Below are 17,244 nucleotides of genomic sequence, written 5' to 3'. Positions count from 1 at the left end.
GTGAGAAAGGCGGACTATAAATAACATCAGTAAAATAAAAAAAGAAGGAAATTATAGTCCTAGGAAAGCAGATCCAGAAATTTGAAATATAGATGTGTGCATCTCATTGTAAAGTCAACGGTCAATTGATTTAAGTTCCTTTGTCTCTGCTTCTTAGACTTCAGGCTGAAGTAGATGAGGTAATTGGTGTGAAGAGAGATATTACTTGTGAGGATCTTCGCAAACTCCACTACTTATCACAGGTATAGGTGAAAAATGAGGTCCCGGAGCTTCTCTGAATTTTCTTTGTCGTGTTTTAATGTGTGTATGTAAAGTACTGTCAAATCACAACTGGCTCATGGCAACCCCGTAGGGGTTTCAAGGCCAGGGACGTTCAGAGGTGGTTTGCCATTGCCTGCCTCCAATGTAGCAACCCTGGTGTTCCTTGGCATTTCCCCATCTAAATACTAACCAGGGCCGGCCCTACTTAGCTTCCAAAAGCTGACAAGATTGGGCTAGCCTGGGCCATCCAGGTGAGGGAATGTGCCGTAATGCAGCTGATAAAAACAGTGAACATAAAGTTTGGCATCACTTTGAGGCAAAGAGTAACCCAAATCTTCTTAGTGTAATATAGATCTGTGAGAAAGATGTCCTAGGATTCTGCCCCAGCCCAATGGGGGATGGGGCAGGGGGAGCGGGGACAGCCGTCCCGTGAGGTACCCCATCCAGGTGATGGACGGTGTGGTCTTGCACAATGAAACAAGCACGCGATAGCTGGAGTAAACAGGCCACAACTTTATTGATTACAGCGTTAGGCATTGGCAAGCATGGAGGGCGGGATCCAGGGATCAGCTGACCCGACTGCCAGCTGATCACTCCTGCGCCCAACCCGCCTGCTGGGCGCAGCCTGAGATGGCAGTATGCTGGGACCCACATGGCGACAGCCAACTGTGTGGTCCCCTGCCATTTGGAAGGAGGCCAAACCGCAGCCCCCGAGACAGGCTTAACCATTCCGGGCCTCCCCCCAAAACCCCTTATTGGGGTCCCCAGAAAGGGAAGCGGGGCACGCAGGCCATCTTTCCCCTAAACTGGATCCGGCCCCATGCCCAAACCGCCACAAGAGGCGACTGGAGCTGCGATCCCCAGAGGATGGCCCCCTGCCCGGGGATGGGTCGCCTTTTATCCCCCCCTCCCAGCATGCCGGCCGGTGCGCCCCTATTGGCCCGTGGCGGGCCCCGTGACCCCGGTGGAGCCCGCTGAAACCTGGCCGAGGGGGCGGCCCCGCTGCGGGGGCGGCCGGGAGCTGGTGGCCGCCATTGCTCCACCCGGCCGCCGCACGCAGGACCCTCGCTGCCTCCCTCCGTTCTTGGGGGGGGCCGGCCGGGGGGGGCACCCCCGAGCTTCCTGGGACGTGGCGCTGCCCAGATCGGCCGTAGCCACGGTAAGTGGGCGCCGCGCCTCCAGCGCTCCCCCGCCCCCACCCCCCGCGGGCCCGCAAACCCAGATCCCCTCCCAGCGGGATCCGTTGCTTCCCACGCAGAAACAAAGTTATTACTTGTTCAGGAGGCATGGATTAGGCAGGACATTTCTGCAGGTAGAATGATGCCATGGTGGGCAGCCCAGAGGGAGATGCCGGCGCTTCCTTGATAAGAGCCTCTCTACACCATGGCCTGTGCAACTGAGAGGTCGTGCCGGTGGAGGGGCGAGGCGCGGTCCTGCGGTGCTCGGCTGCCAGCAGGACTGGCCTCACCTCCAGCGTAAGTGCGTGTAATCGCACGATTGGAAGGGACATTACTGCATGCGCACACAGCACACTCGCAAATCACCCCACCACCACCACCAAAGCTCCTACTGGTGGCACTGGGGGACCTGGCAACCCTGCACATCTGGCAACAACCATGTGACAAGTCACTACTAGGAAATTAAGGCTGCAGTGTTTACTGAAAACCACCTAGTAAATTCACAACCGGCCTAGATTTTTAACCAAGGTATTCCAGATGCAGGTCCATGTTTTGTGCTAGATGGGATGGAAGATGCAGCTTCTCTGCCTAAACTGAGTTAAATTGTTCTTCACTACTTCAGATTTTCAAATTGTTCTTCACAACCTCAGGTTTTCTGAAGAAGTGAGCTGTGGCTCACGAAAGCTCACACCCTGCCAGAAATGTTATTAGCCTTTAAGGTGCTACTGGAGCTCTTTTCTACCACTGCAGACAGACTAACCCATCATGATCTATCTCAGGTTTTCAAAGAAACCCTACGATTGTACCCACCAGTTCCCAGCACTATACGCTGGACAGGGACTGAAACCATCATTGAAGGGATCAGAATTCCAGCAAACTCCACCCTGATTGTGAGTCTACTGAATGATTATTTGTCAGGGTTACATAAACATCAAGCCTGCAAGCATTCAGGTTTCAGGGTCTGGGGAAACTGGCTGTCTAGCCAATGAAGCCAGCTGTGAGAAGTATTATTTGGGGCCTACAAGGGTCACATTCTCTATGCAACAGCCAAAGGTCAGAAGATCCAAAAGAAGGCAATATAGTCCATGACAGGAAGGACTACCAGCTTCAAAGGCACAGTACAGACGGAAGGGACATAGCCAAGCAGGATATAAAGATTCCAAGACAATTCAAACTCTGAAGGTAGACTTTGATAAGGCTTGATGACCTTGATTTATCATAGCGGGTCAGATGACTGTCCGCTGGTACTACAGTCTAGATAAACATTTTTCAACCTTTTTACCCTTGCGGAACCCTTGAAATAATATTCATGTCTCAGGGAACCCCTCCATATGATTTAACATATGATTAGCCTATTCATCACTATTTCTGGGAGTTCCTGTGAATGAACCCTTGAGTTTAGTTTTTGCTTTAAGGAAAGTGGCCTATATTTTGGAATACAAGCATGCCTCAGAAATATTGGGGGTTCAGTTCCAAAAAAAGGAATATTGCAATAAAGCGAGTCACACAATTTTTTTGGTTTCCCAGTGCATATAAAAGTTATGTTTACACTATACTGTAGTCTAATATTAAATGTAGAATAGCATTATGTCTAAAAATGTACTGTAATAATAATGAAAAAGTTTGAAATATTGCGAGAATTAACAAAATGTGACATAGAAACACGAAGTGATCAGATGCTTTTGGAAAAATGACGCCGATAGACTTGCCTGAAATCTGCGAAGTGTAATAGAAACGAGGTGTGCCTGTCATTGCTCTGTTAAGGACTGCATTGCCAAGTGTAGTATAGTTAAATGTTTGTTTAACTTTTATTTTACAATATTTACATTCCTTCTTTCTGCCCAATCAGAGCCGCCAAGGTGGCTAACAATTAAAACAGCACAATAATAATACATCATAAAACCAATTTATGAATTGTTTAGCTGTGGAAGGGTTTGTGCAAGAGGGGCTGGGGAAAGAACTTCATTAAAACAATGTGCTTAAATGTGCTGTTGCCTATAATTGTGACAGACCCTTTAAAAAGAAAAAGCTGGTTTTCTTTTGATAGTTCAGCACAGGTGCCATGGGACGCATGGAAAAGTTTTTCAAGAACCCACTCATGTTCGATCCTGACCGATTTAGGGAAGATCAACCGAAGTGAGTATATTATACTGTATATAAAGGCAAAGAGTATTCAGTTCTGTTATTTTAACAAAATGCACGGGCGTGTCCAGATTTTGCTTAATCTCAGCTTCTTAACTGCATCAGTTCCCCCCTTTCTACACAGCATTGTTTGTGGGTCATTGTGCCACTTGTTTTCCTTAGAGTTATTCCTGTGTTTTTTCGGACCACCTTTGGGTCAGTCTGAAAAAGCATGGGTGGGGGACTTGAAAAAACCCAATGCAGTAAAGTAGCTAAGCTGAAGCAAAAACCTGGCATGGAAAACGCCATATTTGTATGAAATCTGGTGAATATTTGTTGGAGTCATATGGAACCTTAAAAATGGCTGTGCCCATGAATCACCATGCACACCCATTGCAGCAAATGGGCAGGCTCTGGGGGAAAGGGGAGCGCCGCAGGGGCGAGCGTTTTCTCCTCACCCCCTTTGCATGGCCAGGCATTCCTTGCCTGTTGCTGTGTTCGGAGCGGGCAAAATAACGGCCAGTGTCGGTGGGGGGGCTGATGACGCAGGCACCCCTGTGTCACTCTCCCCCAAGCCGGTGCACCCAGCCAGCTGGCCTGTTTGTGCCTGGCGACGGTGAAATCGCAGCCAATTTATGGTGACCCCTTATGGGGTTTTCTAGGCAAGGGACTTTTAGAGGTGGTTTGCCATTGCCTGCCTTTCTGTCATGACCCCAGTCTCCCTTCTGACTACTAATCAGCGCCAGCCCTGCTTAGCTTCTCAAATCTGACAAGATTGGGCTAGCCTGGGCCATTTAGGTCAGGGCACCTCCTCTGTACACATGATATTTATTTTATTTCTTAAGATTTTGGGAGGTTCAGTAGTAAATATCAGAAAGGTTTGTGTCATGAGGCTTGTCGAAATAGCCTTCAGTAGTCCTCTTTAGCAGTAAATGATGGGACTCAAGAAGATGTTTACTGAAAGTGCCCAGTAGGGCTTGAAATGTACTGCTAAATGTTTTCTTGACATTTCTATCTTTAAAATTTCTAGAAAAATTATTAATTTATTTTACTTTATTAAAACATTTTTATGTCACGTTTCCTCCCAAGTTGGGCCCTCAAGGCGGCAACCAATTTTTAAAACAGGACATAGATATATATAAACAGGAAGCAAGGGTTAACAAGCAGAGCTTTGACTGCAGTGCGGCAGCTTACTATTCTAATGATTTATAATAATAATTCTGCCAAACCGCAAGTAACCTATGGTGACCCCTCATGGGGCTTTCAAGGCAAGAGAGGAGCAGAGGTGGCTTGGCATTGCCTTCTTCTGCATAGTAGCCTCAGTCTTCCTGGGTGGCCTCCCAACCAAGTATTAACCGTGGCTCCCCCTGCTTAACTTCCAAGCTCTGAGGAGCCCAGCCTGGTCTGGGCTATTTGGGAAAACAACATTCCTGGGCAACCACAATACATGTCTGGATTGTAAACCAGTTGGGAAGCCTATCCTGTTTGGACCAAGCCAGATAAATGACCGAATGTCTCTCCTGCTTCTCCCCCCCCTCCTAGGCCATACTTTTGCTATTTCCCATTTTCTCTGGGACCTCGTTCCTGTATTGGGCAGACATTTGCACAGGTAAGGCCGCTACGGTTGGGCATTCCATGGCGCTTTAAAATCCTGAGGCACTGAGAGAGGATGTAGCTCCTTCACTGCCCAGCAAATTTCTCCTCAGGTTCTTTTGTGCTTGTTGTGATGCAAAAAGACACTTCTTGCTACTGTAGGCAGGTTGGGGTAGGGGCAAGGGGCTGATAGAGTATTGGGAAATGAAGAGACAGCTTGTTGCTGCATAATAGTACAAACAGAACCCATAGCTCCTGTGTCATATTAAGATTGGAAATGGTTAAAAGAGCTTTTCAGAAATATAAATTAGAAATTAAAAGATGTCATTAATAAAATGATGGCAAAAAGCTAGAACAGGGGGGAAAAGATTGACAGGATTTATGTATGTGCTGAATAATTTTGATGGTAGTATTAGCAACTATACTAACATATACTGGGGGGAAGTATGTACCTTGTGATGAAACAGAGTATAAATTATCTTCTAATGTTACTGCTTCTTCTAATATATTTCTAATAAATATTAGAAACATGCAAATAAATATTAGAAATATGCAAATAAATATTAGAAACATGCAATAAATAAATATTAGAAATATGCAAAAAGTTCACAATGCCAACGATTCTCGATGCAGGAGAAGCTTTTGATAGACTTTAATAGGACTGGTTTAAGTCAGTGATCATCAAACTTTCCCAACCCAGAACAGCACTGAGCATGGGGGCCTCCTGAATTGCCAACACATAACACCACAAAAACATAACTGCACAAAAATTAGTAGCAGAGTGACACTCTAAGACAGCATGATAGTTCCCTACTCCAAAGGAATAATAAGCAGAAAACCTTCATGGGAGCAACTCGATTGGTTTCTAATGCCATCAGAGAAGGTTGTGTGTATGTGTGTGTGCGCAATCTGCAGTCCCATCAATGCTTTTGTTTGGCCATACTTGCAATGTGGTATTTTTGAAATTGTGGTACCAAATATTCACAGAGCTGTCTAAAACTGAGGTACACTCTGCTAAGCCCATTCATTCCAAGGGACTCAGACAGGTGTCACTTAGTAAAGGACTTGGGAGCAAGGACAGAAGTGGGCCATTAACGCATGGCAAGGTTTTCAATTTGTTTATTCCTGTTCTGTCCCAGGATTTTCAATCACACATTCAAAAAACCCCAACGTATGGGACAAGGAAGAAGGCGCTCTGGTAGGAGCCACCGCCAGTCTGCTCCTCCGTCCCTGGCTTGGAGGCTGGTGGGGAGCCTGCACTCCTCCACCCACTGGGATCCGGCTTGGGCACTGATGGGGAGCCTGCCAAGGGGGCGCAGAAGAGGCACCAGAAGGAGCCGCCTCTCCGTCAGCTCCGCACTCCTCCACCCTGCAGGCCCCCGGCTTGGAAGGGTCCCGGAGGCAGCGGCGGTGAGGAGAAAGCCAGCTGAGGGAGCGGGGAAACGCTCCTTAAGGGAAGGAAGTAGTATCGACCCATGCACTGTGCACACACATGCACAAGGCAGTCAGCGTTGCAGCGGTACATTACTTTAAATCGGGAAAGCAGAGAGATTGGTAAACCAGGTAAAGTATCGCTAGGGAGTGGGTTCATCCCGTTGCAACGCTGAGTCCATGCATTTGGACAAGGAACATTCGCTTCATTCCAGGGAGAATCGCAAGACAAAACACCCATGCGTTAATGGCCATGGTTGCTGGTGATGACTTCACATTTGTTATATAAGGGACATTTTTGTTTGTTCTTTGAAGCACAAGACAGATAAGCAAGTTTATTTTACTTTTCCCTCTCTACCCCCTCCTGTTTTATTTTGTATCCTAAAAACCTAATAAAAATTTTCAAAAAAAAAAAAAAGACAGATAAGCAAGAAATGCCTCAGAAAGAAAGGAAATACCTAACACTACTAAACAGATAAATAGAGGAGACAGGTGAAATGACCAAATACCTGCCTTAAAGAACATGAAAGACAAATCTTCCATTTGCCTTCCCGATTGCCTGAACGTCTCTGCTCATTGGGTCTTGGTGTGTCAAAGTGGCATTGGCAAATGGCTTCCGAGACTTTCTCGCTTAAACCAAAACTTATCACAATCCCAGTTTTGCCGTTTCATAGAAGTTCTTGAAGGAAACCTGGTGATATTCTTTAGGATTCAACATGAACACATTAACAAAAGAAATCTGAATTTGACTGACTTTTTTCATTCTCATGAATTCAAAGCACCTTACCAGGAATTATTTTTAAAAGACTAACCTGCGTTTTACTTCATATTGCAACTGTGAATAAGTACACAGATTTTATGTACAGCGGCTGTTCTGTGTCATTACATGTCAGAAAATGCTACCACCAGCTCACTATTTAATTTTTGCTTATGTTATAGGAGGAGACTAAACTGTTGATGGCCAAATTTCTGCAGAAGTTTGAATTCCAGCTGGTTCCACCACAGAGTTTTAAATTGAGAGACACAGGAATAGTGAGGCTATTAGATAATGTAGTATGCAAAGTGACACTACGCAACTCTTGCATTTGAAAATGAAATGTGGATGGTGGGAAATTGTGCATTGCATTTTGGGATTGCTTTTGGAACATGTTAAAGTGCATTTTTTACGAGGGCCGGTGTGGTGTAGTGGTTAAGGTGTGGGATTAGGACCTGGGAAACCCAGATTCAATCCCCACTCACACTATCCTTAGCCAAGTCACAAACTCTCAGCCCTGTCCTTGGCTAGTATTTGGATGGAAGACCTCTGTTGTGATGCAGAGTCAGGCAATGGCAAACCATCTCCGAACGTCTCTTGCCTTGAAAACCCTATTGGGTGTTATTTGAGTCAGCTATGACGTGAAGGCAAAAAAAGGTGCATTTTATAGACCAAAATGGGAGGTTGTGGAATGTGAACCAGGATTAATTTGATCAGTCATATGAATTAAATATTACCATATCTATAAGACGCACCTGACCATAAGACGCACCTAGTTTTTAGAGGAGGAAAAAGAAGAAAAAATATATTTTTTGAAAGACCCAGTGGGGGTCTTTAAACTCCTCTGCGCTGCCATCCCAGGCAGCACAGAGCACTTTCAAGACTCCCCTCCAGGCTTCCAGGGAATCCCTGGAACCCCGGCGGGGGTCTTTAAACTCCTCTGCGCTGCCTGGGATGGAAGTGTGGAGAACTTTCAAGACTTGGCTTCCAGGGACTCCCTGGAAGCCGGGCTGGGCGGGGGGTCTTGAAAGTGCTCTGTGATGCCTGAGATGGCAGCGTGAAGAGTTTAAAGACACCAGCCGGGTCTTTAAAAACAAACAAACTCCTTTTTCCTTCTCTTTCCTCACGGTGGTGGTTTAAACCTCCGGGGGTGGTGGTTTAAACCTCTGCCTGCCCAGGCAGTGCAGAGCAGTTTAACCTCAGCATCACCACCCACCCCCCGCTTCCCGGTCCCGAGGCTCAGCTGTTGGGTGGGTCCCCACCCAGCCTCGGGACCGGGAAGCGCGGGGGGAGGTTAAACTGCTCTGCGCTGCCTGGGCAGGCAGTGCAGAGCAGTTTAAAGACCCACCGCCCCCCTTCCCGGGACTCCCGGGAAGGGGGGCGGTGGTGGTTTGAACTGCTTAATAGACCAATTGGGTTGAGGTGCACTTTCAACCAATAATTAATGGTAATAAGCCAGATATGATAACCATTTTCCTGGGACTCCCGGGAAGGGTGGCGGTGGTGGTTTAAATTGCAGCGCAGAACAGTTTAACCTCAGATTAAGAGCAGTTTAACCTCAGCACACACCCCCACACTCTAGGTGAAGTCTAACCAGAGCCGAGTGAAGCGATACCATCACTTCGCATGATCTGGACACTGTACTTCTGTTGATGCAGCCCAAATTCATTAATTTATGGAAGACTGTGTGCCTGTTATAGCTAAGAGATATTTTCATTTTGCTGGGTTTCTGGCATGTTGTTGTGGTAGGCCTTTCATTTGACTGTTGCCATTTACTTTTGATTGGTTAGACACACCTCTTAGACCTTAGCATAGGACTATGTGAGTTTCTGTTATTCTGCTTTGTCTAATTTCTGTGTATTTATTCATGCATGTCTGTTATTACTATTATTACTATTGTTGTTAAATGACAGATAAAAACCTTTCATAGCATAGGATTGTATTCTGGATATCATTTGGTCATGGTGCTGCTGTTTTCCCCAGCCTCCAGGTGGAGAGCTCTCAAAATTACAATTGATCTCATATGAACACATGAAGCTGCCGTATACTGAATCTGACCCTTGGTCCATCAAAGTTAGTGTTGTCTACTCAGACCGGCAGCGGCTCTCCAGGGTCTCAGGCAGGGGTCTTTCATGTCACCTACTTGCCTGGTCCTTTTAACTGGAGATGCCGGGGATTGAACCTGGGGCCTTCTGCATGTCAAGCAGATGCTCTGCCACTGAGCCACGACCCCTCTCTCCAAATGAGAGAGACCAGGTCCCCTGGAAAAAAGGGCCGCTTTGGAAGGCGGTCTCTCTGGCATTATACCCTGCTGAGGTCCCTCCCCCAAACCCAGCCTCTTGAGGCTCCACCCCCAAAACCTCCAGGAATTTCCTAACCAAGAGTTAACAACCCTAAGGGATGGGAGCACAACGTGCCATTAAAATGAAGAAAATCAGGGCGTGACGAATGACAACTTCCGATCACCAATAAACAGCCTTTATGGAAAGTAAAGATGAAATAATTAACGTATAACACATCTATGCACAGACAACCTACACCCCGGTTGCAGCAGATATACGCTGACTCTGCATCAAACCGTAACAAAAAGGCAACTGCAAAGGTCTCTTTTATTAGGATGGGGCTGAGAGGATTCTGGCTGAAAGAAAGAAGGGGAAGCCCCCCACACCTTTGAACACATGAACACACATGAAGCTGCCATATACTGAATCAGACCCTTGGACCATCAAAGTCAGTATTGTCTACTCAGACCAGCAGTGGCTCTCCAGGGTCTCAGGCAGAGGTCTTTCACATCACCTACTTGCCTAGTCCCTTTAACTGGAGATGCTGGGGATTGAACCTGGGACCTTCTGCATGCCAAACAGATGCTCTACCGCTGAGCCACTCCATCTGGGATGGAGAATGGTGTAAGGCCTTTTACCTTCTCTTGAGGAGTGCACCCCCTCCCCTTTCCCTTTGGATGCCAGGGCGCGCTCAGCAGCCCAAACCTGTGTGTGCATGACTCAGTCCTCTGGAAGACCATTTTTTTCCAGAATGTTGGGGGGGGGGCAGACAGTGTTGCCTATGGATTGTGCCACTCACCTGTGGGAGCCGAGGCATGAAAACCTACTACATGGGGGGGGGGGCTTCCATCGGGGTTGGCTTTGTTCTTTGCTACCTGCCTCTCTGCAGTTCCAAATCCCCCCTTCTTCTTTCCCCGGCTGTTTATTTCAATACCAGTTTGGGGGGGGGGGGGGAGAGAGAAAGCACATTTCATTCATGGGAGGTTTCGCCTTGGATTCGCCCCTCTCTAGATGCACATCCCCCCCCCCAATTCTCAAGTCTCTGCATGAGGTCTTATTTTTTGAGAATCTGGGTGGGGAAAATGTGCATCCAAAGAGCAGCAAATCCAAGGCAAAATCTTCCTTACAAAAAATGCCCATTGATACAGCTCCAGAACCTCCCACTACGGTGACACCCCCACAAATGCTTCTCCCCCCCCCCAAACATTTTACCTGAGCTTAGAGACTCAGGCTTAAGGGTTTTGCTTTGGAGTATTAAGGGCAAGTGGCAAAGGATGGCAAATATCTGACAAGGGGCCAAACCAGGCTAAGGTCTTCCAACAGAACCAGGGCAATCCTTTGTATTTGCTTGGGATCCAGCCGCCTTCCCCCTATTTTTGGCCAAGGATCGGGGCCTTCAAGGACCAAGGTTGCTCCAGACAGCGCGCGATGCAGAAGGCTCAACCAAGCCAGCCATCAAAGCAGGTCTACTCAGATGCCAGCCCCACATCCTTCAATGGGGCTGACTCCCAGGAAAGGGTCTTTAGGCTCAAGCTTGGGAAACTGGGGGTGGGGGGAAGAGGAGAGTGTGTGGGGTTTCAGTCTGCTCGCCTCCTTCTAGCCCCCCTCCCCATTTCGTTGAGAGGTCCCACCTTACACAAAAGGAGGCGGCTGGCAGAGAAGGCTGCTCTGCCTGCGGCGGGGGAGGGATGCATAAACACCCCCCTCCCAATAAAAGGCACCAGTTTTTGCTTTGCAAATCTCTTCGGTGGAGAGGAGGAGAAGCAGTTCTTTTTCTTTGTTTGCGAGCAGATCCCCAAACCGCCCGCAAAGAGCCAGGCTCTCCTTTGGGGGGGCGCTCCCTCCTTTGCATGCCCCCCTGGACTTTTCGCCCTGCAGTCTCCCCCCCTTCTTCCTCCCTTCCCCGCCAACCAGGGTGGTCTTCGGGCTTTGCACCCCGTTGCCACCCCCCCTTGCAACAGGTGAAGCCGCTCCCGCCTCTCCCGCAGCCATTTGCGGGGGGGGGCTCTTTCTCGAAGGACGCAGCCCGTCAAGGCCAGCCTCCCTTGCGCTACCTGGACACCCCCCACAGGCCGAAGAAGGGCTTTGCAAAGAGCAAGGAAACGGGAGTGGGGAGAGGAGAGAAGAAAGGCTTTGCAGGGCACATGGAAAGGGGGGGAGAGAAGGGCTTTGCAAGGAAACCGGGGGAGGGAGAGAAGGGCTTTGCGGAAGGCAAGAAAAATGAGAGGGGGGGAAGAGAAGGGTTTTGCATTGGGCAAGGAAACCGGGGCGGGGGGAGAAGGGCTTTGCAAGGAAACCGGCAGGGGAAGGGCACAGAGCAGTTTAACCTCCATACACACACACACCCCTCTTCCCAGTCCCGAGGCTCAGCTGTTGGGTGGGGACAGCTGAGCCTCGGGACCGGGAAGCGCAGGGGGGTGAGGTTAAACTGCTCTGCGCTGCGCTGGGTGGCTGGGAGGGGCCTCCCACCCCCAGCCGGCTCCCAGGCCAGCCCGGCTCAGCGCCCGCTGCCACTACATTCGCTTCATAAGACGCACTGACATTTCCCCTCACTTTTGAGGAGGAAAAAAGTGCGTCTTGTAGAGCGAAAAATACGGTAAATCAAATCTAATGAAATTTGGTGCAAGCCATCTTCTACTCCTGCTACATCTTGGTGCATTGAAAACATATATAAAGTGAAGCAGGAGGAATCTTCATTTTTGTTTACACATCCCCCGCCTGTCAGAGTATCAAGTTAATCATAATAATCTGACAGAGAAAGCTGACAGGTAGCTGTCAGATCTGGGACATCTAAGCTGATGCAAGAGGGAGAAATAGCCTTGCATGGTCCCAGGTGAACTGCATCTAACCAGTTTAAAGCAGTAAGGTGATGTAATACTGTGGCCAGGTCTACAGGTGGCCTAATTGGTATCAGGTGCTGGGAATGTATATAAGCTTATGTAACTCTATGTTTGGTGCGGTTGGGAAGTAGTAGTGGAAGAGAAGTGTACATGACTGTTTGTCTTTTGTATTTGTGCACTGTAAATTAAACAACACTGTTTTCTATAAAGCAAGAGTTCTGGTGGTGTGTCCTGGAGACCTGCTAATCCACTTGCTCCCACGTCAGAGCTTTGGGCCCAGAACTGCTACACTGTGCAGGTTATGTGTGGTGGTAGCACAACTGAGTTTCCAGGACGTCCAGAGGCTTTTTGAAACAGTGAGAGATTGAGTGGAGAGATGGCTCAATCTGCAATCCCGGTGGAGAAGCTCAGCGCTGACAACTACAATGTTTGGTCGGTGAGAATAGAGTATTACCTTAAAAGAGAAGGTTTATGGGATGTTGTAATGCAAACCCCCGATGATGATGATGATGATGACGGGCTGGAGAAAGATAAGAAGGCGCTTGCTAATATAATTTTGACTGTGGGAGACAGCCAGCTTGTATATGTTGCCAGCAAAACTTTCTCAAAAGATTCCCAAGATCTCATAACATATCCTGCGAGAAGCCCAACAACGACAGTTTCTCATCTAAGATTTTTTGCCATGAGGATTTAAAAGGGTCATGCTTCAGAGAAGCTAGGAACCCCTCAGTGCTAAAGCACAGTTTAAGGTGTAGTTTAAAGGCGGCCAACCACGCCCTAGCTTCAAGTGACATTTGGCCAAACTCGGAACGAAGAGTAACGCCAGCAACACATCGAGGGGCATTTAGGAGTTTTCGTAAGAACTGAAGCAGTGGACGATCTATAGATTCATTGATGACTGTAATCCAGATGGCAACACCAAAGAGGATAATTGGGGTAATTTTCAGGTTAAAAACCTGAATAGCCCCTGGAATATATTTGCCACCTTTGGTGTGAAAAAAATTGGCAATAGCACCAACCCCAGGTTTAATTTTGTTGGACACTGCTTTTTGATGGGCATTCCAATTTAGGTTATGGGAAAACAGAATGCCAAGGTAAACAAACTCCTTGACTTGGTCAACCTCAAAGCCATCTAATACCCAGCGAAAAAGAGGCATTTTTCTCCTCTTAGAACTCTTAGTTTTAGGATCTCAAACTATCAGGCCATTATGGCAGGTTATCAACTTTTCTTGTGGGAAAAAATGCTGGCCTACTTAGAAATCCTGCCACAAAATAGGAAAACCCCTAGCCACGATCCTGAGGCTGAAGCAATGAGGCTTTCTAAGCAGCAAATTAACACTGCTTGTCATACTGCAGACTCTGCATCGAGAGCAATAGCTTCCTCCATCATTTGTGTGTTGACATGCATGGTTGAGATCAATGGCCTTACCAACGGAGAAAAGTCACAGGGTGGAAGACCTTCTGTTTGAGGGTTCCAATCTCTTTTTGGAGAAAACACATTAAACTCTCTCCCAAATGAAAAAGAATCACCAAATAACAAGGTCCTTGGGGATCACTGCTTCGTCCCCATTTAGACAGAGGCCTTACAACTGACAGCAGTGATGCTCATATCAGAGAGAACAAAGGCCTTATGCACCGTCCAGACAACCGTATCCTGCTCAAAGGTCCTTTTTGTCTCACCAGCGGAAAGGTCTCTCTAAGCAAAAAATCTGGGCATCAGGCTCAACCTGCAAAGGAGGCTCAGGTGCAACAATCAAAACTGTTGACTAGAAAACTTTTGTTTATTAACCCCACCTAAATTTGGGGATAAGTTGAAGCCAATGGAGATCCTTAACCAATGATACATGGGTCTTATCCATTATTGATCATGGCTACAAGCCAGAATTTTGTTCTCTGCTTCCCACTCAGTTAGTTTGTGGTGCAGTTAATAATCTTTTGCCTCAGCTTCAAGACCAGGTCCATATAGGGTTGTCAGGTGCCCGGTGGTGGTGGGCAACCCCCAGGCAATTTGGCCGTCTGCCCGCCGACCACCTGAGGGTTGGGGGGGAAATGTGCACACACCGCCGACGCACGTGCATGTCACTTCCAGTTTACAACCCGAAGTGCCGCCTTGTGAGGGGCCTTTTCCTCTTAGTTTAAGTGGTAAAGGGCTGCTTTACCACTCAAACTAAGAGGAAAAGGCCCCTCGCGAGGCAACACTTTTGGTTGTAAACCCGAAGTGACACATATGTGCGTCAGCATGCATGCATGCATGGACACGCAATCCCTGCCACATCCCCATAGCCTCCCGCTGGAGGAGAGAGGGGACCTGGCATCCCTAGCTCCATAGTTGGAGAAACAGACAATTGAGGTGGTTCCTTTGTGTGATTTCCCGCCAGGATTTTATTCTTGTTTCTTTCTTGTAGACAAGAAGGATGGCAGTTCCAGAGCCATTTTAGATCTCAGGGATTTAAATAAGTTTCTGTGGGTATCAAAATTTAGGGTGGTTTTGTTGGTCACAGTTATTACATGTGATGAAATAACTGTGTCACAGTTATTAAATGAAAACGTTTGGTTTGATGTTCTTGACTTACAAAATGCTTACTTTCACACATCAATACATCAAGACCACAGGAAGTATCTCTGTTTCCGTTACGCTGACTGGGTCTACCAGTATTCTGTGTTGACTTGTGATTTGGCAACTGTGCCTAGAGTGTTTACCAAATGCATGGCCCCAGTGGTTGCCTTTCTGTAGCTTCAAGGGTGCACTATCTTCCCATACCTAGATGACTAGCTATTAGTCACATCATCTTGATCAGGTTGCCCTAATGCTTGAGACCTCTCAATTTGGGAAAAATTGAGGCTCATACTCAGTCAGCACAGTTTATTGGGGCACAACTAGACTCCTTGGCAGGGAGGGGCTTCCTACACAGTGATAGGGGTTTGGCTACTAAAAACCATGGTAACCAGCTTCTCATGTAACAGCTTCCAAAAAGCCAGCTCTATTCAGAGGTTGTTGAGTTTGATGGCCTTCACTACAGTGGTTCTCCCTCTGCTACACCTCTGGTTTTTGTCACAGTTTCCCCCTGATTTGCATTTCCCATTAGGGCTGTCGATTCAGTTTGTCCGAAACCAAAAAACAGCTGCATTTTCCCCGATTCGGCGGTTTCTAGTTCGGATGGAACCGAATTCAAAAAAGGCGGGAAAACAACAAACCGATTTTGGCACGTTTGGGGCGATCGCCGAATAAATTCAGCAAATTCAGGGGCTCCGAATCAGCAGCATAACCATAAAGGCATTAAAAACACATTCACACATTTCCGCGGCTCTGGGAGGGCATGTTTGGAGGTAGAGGTCCCAAAATTTCAGCGTCTTAAATTCAGCGTCAATGCAAGTCAACCGACATTCCCCTCTGCCATTATCTTCAATGGGCAGGGCAGCCTCTCCCATTGCTTCCAATGGGCTGACTTGTCATTCCTTTTAATGCATCCCTTTTAATGGCTTTATTCCAATGGGCAGATGGGGGAAACCCTTCCGGGCCCCATATCTTGGGACCCCTGCCCCAATCGTCACCAAACGTGGTGGTTCTTGCAAGAAGGGTCACCTCAGGCTACGTTGAAAGTTTGGGGCCTCTACCTTCCAAAATGTTCCCCCCGGAGCCGCGGAAAGGCGTGAATGTGTTTTTAATGCCTTTATTCCTGTGTGTGATTTGGGGAGACCCCTTCCGGGCCCCATATCTTGGGACCCCCTGACCCAATCTTTACAAAACTTGGGGGTTCTTGCAAGATGGGTCCCCTCAAGGTACGCTGAGATTTTGGGACCTCTACCTCCAAAAATGCCCCCCCAGAGCAGTGGAAAGGCGCAAATGTGTTTTTAATGTCTTTATTCGGCCGAATTTTTTCCGAACTTGGAACTTGGAGCCGAATTCCACGGATCCGAATCGAGGGAGTTCGGACGTCAGCATTTCCCAAATCAAAATGGGCCGAATTTTGCCGAATCCGAATTTTGCTGAATTTTTTTTTCAACAGCCCTATTTCCCATGCCAACATTTCTCTGTATCAAGAGCTGTTGTTAATTCTCTATGCTGGTGGCCTGAGGATAGACGAAGAAGAGTTGGTTTTTACACCCCAATTTTCTCTGCCTGTCTGAAACCGGCTTACAATCTCCTTCTCTTTCTCTCCCCACAATAGATACCTTGTGAGGTAGATGGGTGAGAAAGTTCTCAGAGAACAGTGACTGGCCCAAGGTCACCCAGCAGACTTCATGTGCAGGAGTGGGGAAACAAACCCAGTTCACCAGATTAGTTCCGCCACTCATGGGGAATCAAACCCAGTTTTCCAGATTAGAGCCCGCCTCTCTTAAACCACTATACCATGCTGTCTCTCAGTAACCTGTTTGTAGGTACCTCCTTTGGTCTCAGGCAACATGATGTGGTCCTAACCACTGATGCCTCCCTCGTGGGCTGGGGGATTTCATTGTGAAAGGTTTTCAGTTCAGGGCAGTTGGTTCCTGCTGGAGAAGAATTTACATATTAATGTATTACAGTTAAGAGCCATATGTCTCTTAACTTATTCAGAGAGATTCTGCGGAGAAGGACTATTCTCATTCAGACAGGGCAGTACCCCTGAATGTAGAGGCCACAGAGGCATGGCAGAAGGCTCTGAGACATCACGTTTCCTTATGAGCCATTCATATTACTGGTGTGTAAAACACACAGGCAGATCTCCTAAGCAGAGTTTCCATGTCCAACCATGAGTGGTCACTCAGGGACATCTACATCCAGCCTGGTTTCAAGCTATGGGTAT

At 47.6% G+C, this 17,244-nt stretch overlaps 1 protein-coding gene across 1 annotated transcript in view; it reads left to right on the top strand.

Moving 5' to 3' along the window:
• Positions 1-7,673, top strand: part of LOC130479014 (cholesterol 24-hydroxylase-like) — a 28,644-nt gene extending 20,971 nt beyond the window's left edge. Inside the window, exons 11-15 of the mRNA XM_056851292.1 lie at positions 158-242; positions 2,219-2,329; positions 3,487-3,575; positions 5,103-5,169; positions 7,524-7,673. Coding sequence (XP_056707270.1) covers positions 158-242; positions 2,219-2,329; positions 3,487-3,575; positions 5,103-5,169; positions 7,524-7,673 — 502 coding nt within the window. The remainder of the gene's footprint in view (positions 1-157; positions 243-2,218; positions 2,330-3,486; positions 3,576-5,102; positions 5,170-7,523) is intronic.
• The last annotated feature ends 9,571 nt before the right edge of the window (positions 7,674-17,244 follow it).

Source organism: Euleptes europaea, chromosome 6 (assembly GCF_029931775.1).
Source record: "Euleptes europaea isolate rEulEur1 chromosome 6, rEulEur1.hap1, whole genome shotgun sequence".
NCBI lineage: Eukaryota > Metazoa > Chordata > Lepidosauria > Squamata > Sphaerodactylidae > Euleptes > Euleptes europaea.
Note: the sequence above shows the minus strand (reverse complement) of the source record. Positions and strands in the feature narration are given on the sequence as shown.